At 39.2% G+C, this 18,347-nt stretch overlaps 1 protein-coding gene and 1 pseudogene across 2 annotated transcripts in view; one reads left to right on the top strand and one right to left on the bottom strand.

Annotated features, from left to right (window-relative positions):
• The window catches only part of LOC110320750 (ATP-binding cassette sub-family A member 3-like), a 122,939-nt gene that overhangs the window by 37,858 nt on the left and 66,734 nt on the right, over positions 1-18,347 (bottom strand). The window contains exons 20-22 of the mRNA XM_021196899.2: positions 12,401-12,653; positions 12,063-12,267; positions 3,000-3,222 (exon numbers count right to left, since the gene is read on the bottom strand). Coding sequence (XP_021052558.1) covers positions 3,000-3,222; positions 12,063-12,267; positions 12,401-12,653 — 681 coding nt within the window. The remainder of the gene's footprint in view (positions 1-2,999; positions 3,223-12,062; positions 12,268-12,400; positions 12,654-18,347) is intronic.
• LOC115062506 lies at positions 5,284-7,454 on the top strand (annotated as a pseudogene). Its single transcript, XR_003842459.1, has one exon. The product of XR_003842459.1 is annotated as an ATP-dependent RNA helicase DDX42 pseudogene (transcript).

Below are 18,347 nucleotides of genomic sequence, written 5' to 3'. Positions count from 1 at the left end.
CTCTCTCTCTCTCTCTCTCTCTCTCTCTCTCTCTCTCTCTCTCTCTCTTTTTCTCATTTTAACCCTTTAAGCAGTTTGCACTGCCTATATACTCTTAGTTGTTGGCTTTCACTAGAAGACAGTCAATCTACTAGGGGCCACACCCTTAAAGAAAACTTACTCTCTCTTTCCCAGTAGCTATCAACTACCAATAGAGTTTTATCTGGCTTGAGTTTGCCCAGCTCTTGTACAAGCTGTTTCAACTGCTGTGCAACTGCCTCATGTGTTCAGAAAACAATTTTCTTTTAGTCAACCATGGCCTCTGGCTCTTAAAGTCTTTCTCCCTGCTCTTCTGGCATGATCCCTGAGCCTTGGAGAAGGAAGTGAATTACAGATATATTGTATCTCATTTGAACTAAACATTATGAAGTCATTCTCTGTACTTTAATTGGTTCTTTTATTCTTATGTGGAACTTCCAAAAATCTCTAAAGATTCATAATAAGAGATGGTACATGTGCATCCAGGTGATAAATTTATGATGACTGAAGAATATTTTGTATTTTTGCTGCTTTTCCAATTATGTAGATGTTTCTTTTCTCTAAAGCTACTGTTTAGCACACCTGTAAAGTTCAAATGATAAGCAGCAATGATTTTCCTAATAAAGAAGAATAAAAGCCATCTCAAATCAGTCTGTCTTGAATTGCTTCTTGAACCCCTGACATGTTTTATAGGATATGTAACTGCTGGGGACCAGCAGGAAATTGGTGGGTCCCAAGCATTGAGGGAGGAATAGTCAGGTGATCTTGAAGTTCTGATTGACTAGCAATCAGACTGCTTCTTTATTTTTACAGGTTTTTAAAACACAAAGACAGACTAATGATTTTCCAAGAAGTACAGATTATATCATTTTGTCTCCAGAGATGTATTTGATGTTTCATTACAAATGTCTAGGTATTACAAATTTAGTCACAATTAGAAAATACAAATAGGACAGATTTTATTTTTTATTATCAGCTCTATAACTTCATTTCAAAGGATCTAAAGAATGTCTCTGCCAACACAAACAAGTTTATTATATGACAGTCTGCTTTTAGGCTGGCAGAATTTGCAGTTTTATAGTGCTCCAGATAAACAGAAATATCTGAACCCATCTTTTTAAGAATAGTAAATATTGATACCTATCTCTTCTTACTTATATCCTTTCATTATCTATGTTATTTAGTAGGAAAAGGTTATGTTAATCAATCTATCTTATTTGTTGAGTTCTATTCCTCCAGGGGCATATCCTGTAATACCCCCACCCCTATCTTTAAACTACGTTTTCAGAGAGCTCTAAGTGTATTGTAAAAAGAGACTTAGAATCTGTTACTAATTCTCCTGGGCAGACAGAATTTGTCAGTTCTGTTTACCCTGTACCAGTTATACTGTTTGAGTTTACTTAGGGGAGGATACCCTAAGAAGATTCCTGAAATCAAGGCCCCATAAAGACATTTCTAGCATCCTAGCTTATCTGTGCTCATCATGATCTCCAGGGCATAAGGGTCACTTCCAAATAGGCCCAGATAAAGTTGTTTCCCTAAAAGCAGAAGGGAAGTCAGTTTAAGACTTTCCTTAAAAGACTCAGATATAATTTTCTCAGGAAAGGACATAAAACGAATCATAATGAAGAAAGTCCCGAGAATGCAACATGCAGAGACCAAACCCTAAAAGTGAGAGACAGAATGATAGCAATCATGGTGATGGCGCGTTCTGCTCAGCTTGGCTGGAACTGTGTCAAACAGCTGTGCTGGTCATGACTTTCACTCTTTCCAGGGGGTATGGCTGTGCTACATAACAAGTAGTCATGTTTATTTGGGACTCTTAGGTACTCTACGTGGTTTTTCAAATTGATACAAATTGCACATTAAAGGAAATACCGGAAATAGGAAATGGGAAATAAAATAGAGGCTAATAGATAGCAATGTGATTCCTTTGGAAAATGAGACTGAAGAATAACTTCTACAAATCAGAGAACAATTTTCTTCATCTGGCTTTATTAGTACCCCTTGAAAATTACATAATGTTAAACTAGTCTCATGGTAAGACAAAACTTGATGGCAGAGAGTCTGTTAGAAGCTGCCTCCTCCTGGTCTCTGCAGCTCACATTGCTGAATAACTTAAAACCATGTTGACAGTGTGCTTTGGTGAAAGAGTAGCAACAGTCCTTAGTCTCAAGTGTTCCTATTTGTATCTGTCACTGCTCTGGTCAGTTCTTGGTTGCCACGATCTTAAGAGGAAGCCCAAGAAAACAAGGTATTTTTCTCCCATTTTTTATTGATTATTTTATTTATTTACATTTCAAATGTTATCCTCCTTCTCAGTTTCTCCTCCACAAACCACCCTCCCTTCCCTCCTCCCCTGCCTCTATGGGGTTGCTCCCCTACCCACCCACTCACTCCTGCCTCAGCACTCTAACACTCCCCTACCCTGGGAGCCTCCACAGGGCCAAGGGCCCCCTTTCCCAGTGAATGTCCAACAAGGTAATACTCTTTTACATATCCAGCAGGAGCTATATATCCCCCACCTCATGTGTATGCTTTGGTTGGTGGTTTAGTCCCTGGGAGCTCGAGGTGTGTGTGTGTGTGTGTGTGTGTGTGTTTGATATTGTTGTTCTTCCTATGGGGTTGCAAACTCCTTCAGCTCCTTCGGTCCTTGCCCTAACTTCTCCATTGGGATCCCCATGCTCAGTTTGATGTTTGGCTGCATGCATCCACATCTGTATTGATCAGCTCTGGCAGAGCCTCTCAGGGGACAGCTTCACCAGGCTCCTGTCAGCAAGTGCTTCTTGGTAGAAAACAAGGTCTTAAGAGAATGGTTGGTTTAGTGATATTAGTGGCTCAGTGTTCTTCATTGCACTCAATATAATGTTACAATATTAAAGGCACTCAATAAAGTTTGTCAAGTAATGCTTTCCCCTAAAAGTCATCATTCTTTATTTACAGGAAGATCCTGAAAGGAAGAAACTTTGTAAATCTCTTACCTGGTATGATTTGTACCACGGCATCCACAATTATACTCATAAACCCTAAACAGTGGTTGAAGACAAAGATCTTGATGTAGGCATTGGTGCTATTGTTGTACAAGAAGCTTAGCAGGTAGATGAAGGGGATAATAGACCAGCCAAACAACATGAGGATGAGCATTGTGTCCAGGAAGTGGTATTTCTCCAACAATATATCCACATCAGTGTATAGGAACACTATCTGAAAGGGGCATGGAAACACAAAGCAAATGGCGTGTATTAGCTACTTTCTATGTTGCCATGATTCATGTCACTGGCTTCTTGCAGAAACTTTAGGTAGAGGTGCCTTGTCTCTTGGCCGATGAAGAGGCAAGGGACTGCTGGAAGTAAGGGCTGAGCTGATAATGTTAACAATTTGCCCTAAACGACCCATTTCTGCTAACTAGACCCCACTGCCTAAAGATTCCTTAGCCCCCAAATAGCTATACCAACAAATGAACTGCGTGTCTTTGTGTGGTGGTTCAGGTTCTGACCACACAGTATGAAATACCTTTCCTGAAAGCCAGAAAATTTAGTGAAAGAAAGAAAAGGTCCCTTTGGTGCAACTGACTCTTCACCAGCCAAATCATTCTGTTGATGTGCGACTTCCTGACCATCGACCGTTGCCACTACACTTGCCTTCCTGCTCTCACCCTGACTTAGAACATTTTCATTCCATTCTCCATGGAATCAAATTATCACATTGTATTCTTTCTCCCAATTCAATCTCTGCGTTTTTACAAGTCAGTTCACTTTATGGAAGAATTTCCTTTTTTCTAAGGGATCTACCATTCACCATTATTAAAATAGTGCTGCAGTTATGTTGGTTAAGTTAACTATGTTAGTTTAAATTTTCTTATCATTATCAGGTTCTACAAATAAACCAATGTTAAGCTTGCTTGAAAAGTTAGTTTAGGATAATGTTCACCAGTCTCTTGCAGATATTGGTTTATAATTGATAGCACTTCCTGCGCCCCCTCCCCCCCAGCCCTCAGCATTTGATGGATTATGTAAATAAGGCAATTCATCTTGGAGTTTTTCCCTTTTAAAAAAGTTTCAATTACAGATCCCAATTAGAGAATTAGAAGGAATGCCAGCAGATCAAATGGGCAAAACCTGGGAGAAAGATGTAAAACTAGAAAACTCCAAGAGTATAAGGAATGGAGGATTTATTTGTTTGTTCATTCATTTGTTTGTTTAAATCCTCAAATCTCAGAATTAGTAAGACTATATTTTCTACTTTAGCATTTGGGGTTTTGCTAGATTTTTAAACATTTTAATTCCTATGAATATGGTAGGTTATTTAAATAACTTTAAATAACTACTTCCTAGTCAACTAAAGGGTGAAAAAATAACCTGAGATTTAAATCCTTAAAAATGTCTTTATGAAATAGTCTTGATGAAGAATTGGTGGGAACATAGAGAACCTGAGGGGCAGTTTTTCAATACACTTGCTGGGGAATGAAGAAAAGGGCAGCCCTTGCCAAGACTGAGGACCACAGAGGCCGTAAAACAGTCTCTGTAAGCTAAATTTCTGACTGGATGAGGGAGACTGCCCTACATGTTAGCAGCTACCAGACGAATGGCTTAAGACTCTGAAGGACAAAATGTCATGAAGAGTCTGTGATAATTCCATTTCATTCTGTGACTCAATAGAGAATTAGGAAGAATGCCAACAGATCAAATGGCCAACACGTGGGAGAACGATGTAAAAACAGAAACATATACCCACTCAAAGTGATCCAGATAAAAAATTTTTCCACAACAAACTTGCATACACACTTGAAATGGACATAGCTACTTAGATAATAAATATGGTTTCAAAAGGAAAGGGAGGAAGCTACTATAAAGAATGATATTTTGTTAGATATTTCAGAAATGGCTAGATGAGAGGAGTTAGAATGGACCCAACACAAACAACTGATAAAGAAGGGACAGGTGTGTCGACCACACTTAGTTGACATTGCACACTCTATTCACTTTCCAGAATAACATGCTCTCCCCCTGAGCAGGCACAGCTATGACGTGTCAATTTACACAGGTAATAATAAAGACAGAGAGCATCTGCTGACAGACAAAGGGTTTCAAAATAATGTACATTTCAAAAAACAACTAGAATTTTTATACCCAAAGAACAGACATGTGAACCTGAGCTAGTGAGGAGACACAGCATAAAACAAGGTTCATAAAATAGAGGAGCTGCCAACAGATCCACGCATCAGATCCAAGTGAAAACTGACTGAATGTCCAGTGGTAATCTCTTATGAAAAGTAAGTGTGTAGCCAATAACCTTAAGCAGGAGGGTCATAATCTTGGTCTGCTCCATGGGGACATGGATCAGAGTGAAAGAAACAAGGTTATTTCAGATTTTAAGAAAAAGGACATCCCCGTCCTGGTGGCCACTGACGTTGCAGCCCGTGGTCTGGATATTCCTTCAATTAAGACAGTCATTAACTATGATGTAGCACGAGACATTGATACCCATACTCATAGGATTGGCCGAACAGGAAGAGCTGGTGAGAAGGGTGTAGCCTATACCTTACTGACTCCAAAGGACAGCAATTTTGCTGGTGACCTTGTACGGAACCTGGAAGGAGCCAACCAACATGTTTCTAAAGAACTCTTAGATCTCACAATGCAGAATGCCTGGTTTCGGAAATCTCGCTTCAAAGGAGGGAAAGGCAAAAAGCTGAACATTGGTGGAGGAGGCTTGGGCTATAGAGAGCGGCCTGGGCTAGGCTCTGAGAATTCGGACCGAGGAAATAACAACAATGTAATGAGCAATTATGAAGCCTACAAACCCTCTACAGGAGCCATGGGAGATAGGCTCACAGCAATGAAAGCAGCTTTTCAGTCCCAGTACAAGAGTCACTTTGTTGCAGCCAGTTTAAGTAATCAGAAGGCCGGAACCTCTTCTGCAGGGGCAAGTGGATGGACTAGTGCAGGAAGCTTAAATTCTGTTCCAACTAATTCCGCACAGCAGGGCCATAATAGTCCTGACAACCCCATCACCAGTTCTACCAAGAACATCCCAGGCTTCAACAACTCTGGGAATATCAGTAGTGCCCCAGTGACCTACCCTTCTATTGGAGCCCAAGGAGTCAACAACACAGCTTCAGGGAATAACAGCCGTGAAGGGATTGGGGGTGGCAATGGGAAGAGAGAGAGATATACTGAGAACCGGGGTGGTGGNCGTCATAGCCATGGAGATGGTGGCAATCGGCATGGAGATGGTGGGCGCCATGGAGATGGATACCGTTATCCAGAAAGTGGTAGCCGTCATACTGATGGCCACCGACATGGAGAGACCAGGCACGGAGGAAGTGCTGGCAGACACGGAGAGAGCCGGGGTGCAAATGATGGCAGGAATGGAGAAAGCAGGAAAGAAGGTTTTAATNGTGAAAACAAGATGGACCCCAAGGTGGATAGCAGCAGGATGGACAAAGTGGACAGCAAGACAGATAAGACACCTGATGGCTTTGCTGTTCCAGAGCCACCCAAACGCAAGAAAAGCCGGTGGGATAGTTAGAGGGTATGTGAAATCAGCGTTGTCAGTTGTCTTTAATTTTATTTTTAGGAAGAGTTTGGTAATGAGGTGTCTCAGGGCTGGGTTGGGGTCCAAGATATACAAATCCCCTGCCCTTGGTGGAGAACTGGAGAGTGAATTATACCTTCATCTGGTGTTCATTCAGAGGTTTCCTTGGGAACCTGAGTTGGCCCTGGAAAGCAGAGAGCTGGGAAGCTTGTGTTGCTGTGGGTGAGTTTTAAGGAGGGTAAGTAGAGTACTTAGGGAGAAAGGGNCTTTTAGGGCACAAAAACTCACCCTGGGTTTATAATAGCTTATATTTTTTACTAAAATGTCACCTTATAAACATCTATAAATTGGACTTTTTTTCCTAGCTGTGGCCAGGCAGTCCCAACTTCTGCTCTGTTAGGGATGCTTGGGAAGCAATGGTGCTTTCAGATGTTTGCAGGGAAGGTGCCTGAGCTCTCAGGCTCCCCAGACTGTTTCCAGCCCTGAGACATGTAGGAAAGACAGCCTTCCAGACACAGGCTTGAAAGCCACTGGGACTGAAAGAATGATCATCTTTGAAGGATTCCAGGATGATCCAGGCCTGGAGTACTGCTAAATTTACCATTTAAAACCAACCCCAACAGTAGCATTCAAAGTGTCTATTTGTTTTGTTTTGTTTTTTTAAACTTGCCCTAATAGTAGAAAAAGTCTTCTGCTGAAATGATTTTGATTTTTGTTCTATCTTGTTTATAAAAGAAAAAGAAATATACAAACTTTGAATTTTGTGATTTTTGTGAAGGTTTCTTTAAGAAGTGCATTCCCTCTCTGCTTGCTCGATAATAAATGTCTTACTACTGGGACCTGAGGGCTGTCGTTTCTACCATGCAAGTTAGTTGCTACATATTAAATTATGGCTTGGAACAGTAAAAAAAAAAGAAAGAAAGAAAAGAAAAGTAAGTGTGAGGAATTAAGATGCTTGATCACAGTAGAGCAACACACTGAAGGGACTTGACTGGTGTACTAAGCTTCCGAGGCCTTGGAGCTATAAGAGAAATGGAATGGCAATAGCTCACATGATAGTAGTTAATCACATATGCATATTCATCTTTAGGACAGATGGGAAAATAAGGGCCAATACATACTTACTGGAGAACAAAATAAAATGGGAGGAACATAGAACGGTGTGACAATATTAACCCAGATATATAGATACTCATTGACTCTAGTTGTAAGGCTAAGGTTGTCAGTCTAGAAAAACAAATTAATGCCAAGATTATACTATTTATGAACGACATTCTAAATATGACAACTGAAGTCTCATCAGTCACACCTGTGCAGTTCCCAGCCCACAGGCTTGGCCCTGGTCTCATCGATCAGCCCAGCTGAACCATAGCCTGTCCATACACATCTAACCTCCAGGCCTTGCTCAGGTCGCACATCCCATAATCAGTCTATCAAGTTCCCTGAACCCTCACCTACCCACATTCTATCCAATATTCATACCTAGCCCAGGTTATACTTCTTGCCCAGCTGTTCAGTCAGATCAGTCTGTCATTCTCAACCATCAGGCCTGGTTATGCTCACAAATTCCCGGCACTAGTCTCATCTGGTGAGTCACCAGGACCCCAGACTACTTGTGCCATATTCCATGTCTAGGACTAGCTCAGTCAGTCAATAATTCTCTGAAGCCTCACACACCCGACCTGTGCCTGACCCTCAGGTCTCCCCTTGGCTATTCAGCCCATATGTCAGACCAGACTGAGGAAGCTTAGACTCTCACATCAGACATACAACCAAACAAAGAAGTTCACATGCTCAGGTCTCACTGCAAAAACACAAGTAATATGAAAGGTCTCCTCCCCCCAAGTCTACCAATCCACTAAATATGGTCTTTAGTGAGAATTACCTAGATGAACTCCAGGACCCAGAACTTAAAGACAATCATAAACTTCAAAGATTCAAGGAATTTAAGGAAGACAAGACTAAACATCCCAATAATCTTAAAGAGAAGAACAATAAACACATGATTAGTACCTAAGAAAGCACAATATATGACTACATGAAATGATGAGAACTATCCAGGGTTTGAAAACTGAATTCAGTAGAGATGAGAATATAGAGAGAAGATGAAATGAAAAGAATTGAAAACCTCAATAATCCAAATACAAAACTCAGGGGAAAGCCTTACAAGTAGAATGAACATAGTTAGGAGGGGGAGGAATATCATGCCTAGAAGATAAAGAATCGAATTAGATCATACATGCTAAGAATAGAAAAAATTAGGTGGACACCCAAAAGGAATATACAGGAACTTGGGGGAGCATGAAAATACCAAATCTTCAACAGATGAAGCAGACTCCCATTTCAACTACATAGACCAGATCTTCAACAAGTTCATAGAAAAAAAAACTTCCCCAAATTGAGGAACGAGACATCCATAGAGATACAAGAAACATACATTACACCAAGTAGACAGGATACCAAATACCCATGGAACATTATAGTTCAATCACTATACAGAGAAATGTATTCTTTTTAATTTTGACTATGGAAGCTCACTTATCCTTTAAAGGAAACATAAATGTGGCTGTGGAGAGAGCCCCAGGTAATGAAAAGCAGGAGAAAGTAACAAGTGTAATCAGATCAATGTTTTCTCCTGGTCTTACTTATTGAAGACTGAATTAAAAATCTATTTGGTATCTATTCCATTACCTGTGGTCTTCAACACAAAAGAATTTTACCTACACAAGTACATACACACACAGAAACACAGACACACAGAAACACAAAAAATGAATGGCCCATAACATAATTTAAAAATTTCTAGAGAAAGGATTTAAAAGCTGAGTACAAGGCTTTTTGTTTATTTGTTTGTTTGTTTGCATTACAACAGATGGAGAAATGGGGGAGTAGTGGGAAAAGGAAAGGAGCTGTAGTGTTTGTTAGTACACCACTAGTCTGTTGTAACACATCCTTATATACAGAATGAAGGTTTGAGGGCAGTACATATTGCTGGTCAAGTATGTCAGAAATGAGCTGTCTTAGCATTTTAGTTAAAAATATATATATAAGGGAAAGATTTTTTTTTTTACTTTGAGAAATATTCCACAATAGATTTTCTTTTTTTTTTTTTAGATTCTTACTTTTATTTTTTTAACTCTTTGCCTATGCTCTTTATTTTTTTTATTTTTATTTTTTTCTTTTTTTATTATTATTTTCTTTATTTACATTTCAAATGCTATCCCGAAAGTTTCCCATACCCCTCCCCCCACCTCTGTTCCCCTACCCACCCACTCCCACTACTTGGCCCAGGCCTTGCCTTGTGCTAGGTCATATAGAGTTTGGAAGACCAAGGAGCCTCTATTCCCACTGATGGCCGATTAGGTCATCTTCTGCTACATATGCAGCTAGAAACACAAACCCAGGGGGTACTGGTTAGTTCTTGTTGTTGTTCCACCTACAGGGTTGCAGCCCCCTTCAGGAACTGCTTGTGGACGTTGTACATCGTGGTGCGCACTAGGCTCCGCACCACGATGTACAACGTCCACAAGCAGTGGCCGATTAGGTCATCTTCTGCTACATATGCAGCTAGAAACACAAACCCAGGGGGTACTGGTTAGTTCTTGTTGTTGTTCCACCTACAGGGTTGCAGCCCCCTTCAGGTACTTGGGTATTTTCTCTAGTTCCTCCATTGGGGACCCTGTGTTCCATCCAGTAGCTGGCTGTGAGCATCCATTTCGGTGTTTACCAGGCACTGGCATAGCCTCACAAGAGGCCGCAATATCAGGGTCCCTTCAGCAGTATCTTGCTGGCATGAGCATTAGTATCTAGGTTTGGTGGCTGATGATGGGATGGACTCCCGAATGGGGTACTCTCTGGATAGTCCATCCTTTCATCTTAGCTCTAAATTTTGTCTCTGTACCTATAACCTTTCATGAGAGTTATGTTCCTTATTCTAAGGAGGAATGAAGTATCCACAAATGGTCATCCTTCTTGATTTTCTTCTGTTTTCCATAATGTGTCTTGGATATTCCAAGTTTCTGGGCTAATATCCACTTATCAGTGAGTACATATCTAGTGACTTCTTTTGTGATTGGGTTACCTCACTAAGGATGATATCCTCCAAATACATCCATTTGCCCAAGAATTTCATAAATTCATTGTTTTTAATGGCTGAGTAGTACTCCATTGTGTAAATGTACCACAGAGTTAGAAAGGGCGATTGGCAAATTCATCTGGAATAATAAAAAACCTAGGATAGCAAAAACCATTCTCAACAATAAAAGAACCTCTGGTGGAATCACCATGCCTGACCTTAAACTGTACTACAGAGCAATTGTGATAAAAACTGCATGGTACTGGCACAGTGACAGACAAGTAGATCAATGGAATAGATTTGAAGATCCAGAAATGAATCCACACACCTATGGTCACTTGATCTTTGACAAGGGAGCTAAAACCATCCAGTGGAAAAAAGATAGCATTTTCAACAAATGGTGCTGGCACAACTGGCGGCTATCATGTAGAAGAATGAGAATCGATCCATTCTTATCTCCTTGTACAAAGCTCAAGTCTAAGTGGATCAAAGACCTCAACTGCTTGTGGACGTTGTACATCGTGGTGCGGAGCCTAGTGCGCACCACGATGTACAACGTCCACAAGCAGAAACCTCGAAGATATGGGCACAGGGAAAAAATTCCTCAACAGAACACCAATGGCTTGTGCTGTAAAATCAAGAATTGACAAATGGGACCTCATAAAACTGCAAAGCTTTTGTAAGGCAAAAGACACTGTCAACAAGACAAATAGGCCACCAACAGATTGGGAAAGGATTTTTACCAATCCTAAATCTGATAGAGGACTTATATCCAATATATACAAAGAGCTCAAGAAACTGGACTCCAAAAACTCAAATAAACCCATTAAAAAATGGGGTACAGAGCTAAATAAAGAACTCTCAACTGAGGAATATCGAATGGTTGAGAAACACCTGAAAAAATGTTCAACATCCTTAGCCATCAGGGAAATGCAAATCAAAACAACCCTGAGATTCCATCTCACACCAGTCAGAATGGCCAAGATTAAAGATTCAGGTGACAGCAGATGCTGGCGAGGTTGTGGAGAAATAGGAACACTCCTCCATTGCTGGTGGGATTGCAAGCTTGTTCAACCACTCTGGAAATCAGTCTGGCGGTTCCTCAGAAAATTAGACATAGTACTACCGGAGGATCCTGCTATACCTCTTCTGGGCATATACCCAGAAGATCTTCCAACTGGTAATAAGGACACATGCTCCACTATGTTCATAGCAGCCTTATTTATAATAGCCAGAAGCTGGAAAGAACCCAGATGTCCCTCAATAGAGGAATGGATACAGAAACTGTGGTACATTTACACAATAGATTTTCTAACTTGATTAGCCAAACCATGTTTTATCTGGAAAGATGTAGATTTTAGTAAATGTCAGACAAGTAGAAAATGTCCATGATGTATGACAGGCAGCCTTTAAGACAATACAAGTAACTCACCAGCAGCAGGACACAGGCAACGAAGTGGACGATGAGATCCCACAGCAAGGCAGAGAGCCAAAAATTCAAAGTATAGACACCGCTCACAAACTGTATGTGCTTTGCTTTACTAACTCTCTCAGTCACTGTCATAAGGCAAAAGCCACTGGTGAAAATACTCATCCCAAAAAGCAAGTTAAAGACTATCTGGATTCCTGATGCGCTTCTAGAAAAGAATGAATAAAGAACACACAATGGTGTAAAGACAACACCAATTGCTAACAGCAGCATTTTGTTACAAACATAGTGAGGCAGGAAGAGAGGATCAATGTAAAGTATCCCATTTAACAAAAACATACGTTTCATCAGATTTGTCTTTGGTGACACGTTGAGGCTGAGGGTTGTTGGAGACCGTAATGGTGGCATCAGGGCCGGAGAGATACTTATAAATAATGTTGTCTAGTATCGATAAAGATAACGGTGATGCATGGTATGCCTCATTGTTAAACCAAAAGATAAATGTCTTTTCTTCTGTGGTAACATCAATGGAAAAGGCAACGATGCATGAGTAAATGCAGTCTTTATTTCTCAGCAAGTAGTTCTTCATATCACCTGGAACGAGGACATGAGAGTGGTCATGTTGTCAGCTGCAATGAAGAGCACTGACTACATGCTTTAAAGAGAAACAACACAATAGTTTTACTTGTCTGATATATTTTCACTCTCACATGCTTCAAAGAAGTCTCAAAGTATCTTGGCTATTCACCTCAAGAACTCTTATCACTTAGCCATACAGATTTTATGATTTCTAGCTCAGTTTCTCTAAAAGAAAAAAAAAAATTCAGGCTAGTGATATTAACACTTTCAAATTTCTTCCTTACTTTCAAAACCTTCTATTTCTACACAAAAATGTTTGTAAGAACTCCTACTTCCAGCTTTTACAAATTAACTCAAAGAAAATCAAACCAGTGTTCATAGAATATGAAGACTAAATAAGAACATAAAATAAGTCTACATGAAAAAACAGAGAGTTACTTGGAGTTGTGGATATTTAAGAGGAGAAAAATTGGAGTTAAGTTCAACAATCTCTACTATTCTTGTCCTGTCTTTGTAGAAAGATAAAGAAGAACAGATTAGAATGGTAAGAATTGTAACAAATGGTTAAACAGAAAGCTATAAACTTGTAAAACTTAAAGAAATTCCATGAATCCAAGAAGACACAAATTAAGAATTACAAATCTGCCCAAATAGACCCCAAATTAAAAAGAAAGTTCCTACAAATAAGCTTTATATTTATATCAGACTTGTAAAACTATTGCCTGAGAAATGAAAAGGAGACATTTCAACAGATACAAATAAATTCAGAAAATCAAATGGACTTAGCTTAAAAGTTCACATTCTACTCACAATTTTGAAAAAATAAGGGAATTTTTAGACACATAAGAGCTGCTAAAGTTAAATCAAGATGAAATAAACACTTTAAACACATTTATAACCATCAATGAGATTGAAGTAGTAATTAAAACTCTATGTAAAACAAAATCAAACCCATATCAATTTACTGTAGAACTCTATCACATCTCCAGAGAGCTACTACCAACACTACTCAAACTATTCCATTAAATAGAAAAGGAAATCATGCTTGCAAACTGTCTTTATGAATCCACTGTTACCTTGATAAGAAAACCAAATAAAGACACAAGGAAAAGAAATAAAATTATAGGTCAAGCTTTCTGGGAACCATAGTTGCAAAGATTCTCAACAAAATACTGCCAAGCCGGATTCAAGACTGCATTGGTAAGATCATTTGTCATAATCGAGTTATCTTGGTCCATACATACATAATCAAATTGATCACAGACACAGCTACAGAAATCATGATTGTATCAATAGATGCAGAAAAGGAATTTTACAAAATCCAACGTAATTTCATGAATCATGGAAGTGGATGAAGGAAGCATACTGAAAATGTTGTTAAAATGTAGCCAACATGTGGAACAACAAGTAGCCAATATATGTAACAACATGTAGCCAACATATATAACAACATGTAGCCAATAGAGCACTAGACAGAGAAAACATCAAAGAATTACCATTAAGGTCAAGAGCAAAAAAGGCTGCCTACTTTCTCCATTTCTAGTCAGTACAGAGCGTTAAGTTTTATCTAGAAGATAAGAGAAACAAATAAAAGAAATAAAAATTGGAAAAAAGTCAAAGTATCCCTATTTGAGTATGGAATGAGCCTATATATTTGAGGTTGTAAAAAGTCTACCAAATATTATGAGCTAATAAATGCTTCAAAGTGGTAAAATAGAAAATAAATATCACTAGTCTTGCTATATGTCAATGACAAACAAACAAATAAACAAACAACAACAAATCCCTGAAAAGATATCACAGAGTCTCGTTTACAATAGTCATGTAAACAAATACATAGGAATAAACCTAACCAAGAAAATGAAGAAATCTCAACAATTCCAACTCTAAGAAAGTGAAATAAAGAAGACATTAGAAAATGGGAAGATCCGAAGATCTCCCTCCCATATTCATGGATCAGAAGAATTAATATTGTGAAATGGACAATCTACCAAAAGCAATCTATAGTCTCAGTGTAATCCCAATACAAATTCTAGGGTCAGTCTTCACAGATATGGGAAAAATAGTCTTAAACTTTCTATGGAAACACAAAAGACCAAGGATAGCCAAAGCAATCCTAAACAAAAAGAATATTGTGTAAGTATCACCACACCTGATTTCAAATTATACTAAAGAACCATAGTAGTAAAAATAGCATAGTACTGAAAAAAATAAGATACACAAATCAATTGAATGGAATAGAAGCCCCAGATAATAGTTCTCACACTATGCTCATATGAATTTTGACAAGGAAGCTAAAAGTATATACTAAACAAAAAGCAGCACCTTCAGCAAATGGTATGGGAATCCTGGGTGTCAGCATACAGGAAAAGGAGATGATATGCTTAACTTTCATCTTGCACAAAATTTAATTCTAAATGAACCAAGGACCTCATAAGATCCAATTCTCTAAAACTGCTAGAGAATAAAGTAGCAGGTGCCTTGAACATACAGACACAGGTAGAGGCTTTCTACACTGGACTCCAGGAGCACAGGAGATAAGACTATTGATCCAAAAGTAGAATTGCATGAAACTAAAGGGCTCAAGGAAACTAAAACAAGATCACTTAGAGTGGAAGAAAAACTGTGTCAACTGTATATTTGACAGAGGATCAGTGTCTTGGACACACACAGTCTCTCTCCTCTCTCTCTCTCTCTCTCTCTCTCTCTCTCTCTCTCTCTCTCTCTCTCTCTCTCTCTCCCACTCCCTCTCCCCCTCTCCCTTTCTCTCTCCACCTCTCTCCCTTTCTCCCCATCTCCCATTCCACCCCCTCCCCTTTCCCCTCTCTCCCTAAATAGACATGAACATGAAAAAGAGATTTGCAAGGAAAAATGTAGCAGAGTGGGGCAGTACGGAGGATGGGTAAGATATCAGAGTAGTCAGTATGCATTGCTATTACATGTGTGAACTTGCCAAAGAACCAACCTAAATAAAAATTGAATTTAAAATTTAAAACGATGATTAAAAATAGCAGCAAACTGTGATCACTATTCTTATGCTCAAGTTTCAATGCAAAACATAAGTAACATTAAAAGATAAGGTAATGCATCTCCTCCATAACTACCAATGCCAAAATGATGGATCCAAATGATCTAGAAAGATCTATATTAAATAACTAACCACCAACAAAGTTAAAAAAAATAATGAATCTAAATATGTTCCAAGAAATAAAAGAGAACATGAAGAAATATCTAACTAAAATAAGAATGCCAACAGAAATATGAAATAGAATTAGAAACACTGAAGAAAAAATGAAATGAAATTCTGGAAATATAACATTTAATAAATAAAACACAGTAACAACAGAATAGAGCACAGTAAGGGCAGACTGTGAGGGAGTCAGGGGGAGGGTAAAGGAACAAATAAATTCGGTTAAAGACACTGGTAAGTTTTTAATGTAAGAACAAAATATGTGTGATCACTGGGAGACCATGAAAAGACCAAATCTACAAAGTGCAGACACAGAAAAAGAATAATTTCATGCCTAAGGAATAGAAAACATTTTCAATACAACTATAGCAGAAAATTTGCTAAATCAAGAGAAGTAGAAATCCCTTCAAATACAATAGTCATATATGGACCACCAAATAGACAAGACTGGAAAAGAAACTCCTTGAGTGATAGTTAAAACACTAAATAAACATAAAGTGTATTAAAAGTTGCAAAACAGAGTCATTTGAGAGTACCTAGTCCCAGATTACTCTATCTTGTGTCACATTGAGAGAAAAAAAAAAAAAAACTAACCAGGTCAAATAGACATACTATCAACATTAGATAAGCAAAACCTCAAAGTATTTTTGCTAATATCAAGGACAAGACCATGTTCTTCATTCTTGTTAAATTTAAGTCCTAAAAGTCTTAGAACAATAAGACAGATAAAATGAAAACAGGTAAAAATTAATAAATCAATGTGTCCTTATTTGCAGGTCATATGATTTTATGAAAGATGACTATGACAGAAAATTGTAGGCAGAGGCTCCCTAATTGCCTTTTGACTGGGTCAATAAAGGCGGCAGAAGCCAATCACTGGGCAAAGGATAAGGCGGGATTTCTAGGCTGGAGCAGGCTGTGGAGAAGATAGGAAGCTGCAGACATGTAGGGGTCACTGATAGTTTGTAGCCTCCGCAGACGCCTGTGGAGGCTAAGGAGGATGGGGCAGGATACACTTCGCCCAGTCTTTGAATTATCTGGTCAGTTTTAAAATATAAAAGTCTCTAGTATTTTCCTTCCTCGGGCCTAACGGGAGCTGGGTGAGACTGCCATTGCTGGCACCAGGCAAGGAGGAACGAGCAGGCACTCTCGTTAGGCAGCGGCTGTTCTTGAAGCATAGCCAGGATCTCAAGCATTAGCTAATCATGGGGGCTGATTCGAAGGCAGGTGAGCAGCTGCTAGTCCCAGAGCCTAGCCTGAGCAAGCAAGCAAGCGTGCATTTTTAAAACTACACGCAACAGAAAACTGCTAGAGCTGATCAGTATTTAGCAAAGTGGGAAAATACAAAATTAGCATTGAAAAAAAAAAAGAAGCAAAACCGTAACCTTCCTAAATGCCAATTATAAACACACCCAGAAAGAGACCTGGGAAATATTCCCCTCGCACACAACTGCCTACAGAATAGTGTGTCATTAATTTGACCAAGGAAATGAAAGACCTATACAAAGAGAACTAAAATACTCAACAGAAAACATTATTGGATAGAAACACGCCTGCCTTGCTATTTTCTTGCTGCTGTGATAAAGAGCCAGAGAAAAGTAACTTAAGGGGGAATGGGTTTATTCCGGCTCAGGGTTCAAGGGCAGTCTACCTTAAGGGGAGGGCAAAGTGGACGCAGTTGGTGACATCACAGCAAGCAGGAGACTGAGGAATGCTGCTGCTAGACCACCCACCTCCTTTTACTGGTGTTAAAGTAGTGGCATAGCTACATGTAGGAGAAAGAAACTAAATCCTTATTTTCACCCTGCATTAAAAATTAACTCTACACTTAACATAAGACTTAAAATGGTAAAACAGGAAAAAGTAGGAGAAAAATACTTCAAGGTATGGGCATAGGTAATGACTTCCTGGCTAGGATGGCAGTTGCTCAGAATAGAGGCAAGCAATGCTTGACAGGTGGGATCTTACAGAACTAGTAGACTTCTGGGCTGCAAAGGCGGTGTTGACTGAGTGGAGACAACAGATGGGAGACTATCTCTACAGAACGGGAGAACAGCTCTGCCAACTATTCATCTGGCAAATAAATAAGATCTAGATTACACAAAGAATAAAAGCAAAAGCCAGACACCAAGCAAACAAACGACTCTGCATTAGCATATTCCTTTATTGGCTCTAACTAAGTGTGTGCATGCAGGCGTGTGCTGTTGTGGGTGTCTGCAGAGAAGATCATGTCTGAGTGGAGATAGTTTTACTTCTCTGTCCTCCAGCTGAGTGTCTTTCTATTTCTTTTTCTTTTTCTTTCTTTCTTTCTTTTTTTTTTTTTAGTTAACAGCATGTATTGTTTTTGCAGAGGACCTGTGTTCAATTATTAGCATTCATGTCAGGTGGCTTACAATTGCCTGTAGTTACAGACTCAAGGCCCTTTTCCAGATGCCATAGGTACCTGCATTCACCCGTGTATATCCCCAATACATAGAATTAAAAGCAGAGTGTATTTAGGGATTATGCTGGAGACCATT

This window comes from Mus pahari, chromosome 1, assembly GCF_900095145.1.
Source record: "Mus pahari chromosome 1, PAHARI_EIJ_v1.1, whole genome shotgun sequence".
NCBI lineage: Eukaryota > Metazoa > Chordata > Mammalia > Rodentia > Muridae > Mus > Mus pahari.
The sequence above is the reverse complement of the archived record's forward strand: the minus strand, read 5'-3'. Positions and strand labels throughout refer to the sequence as shown.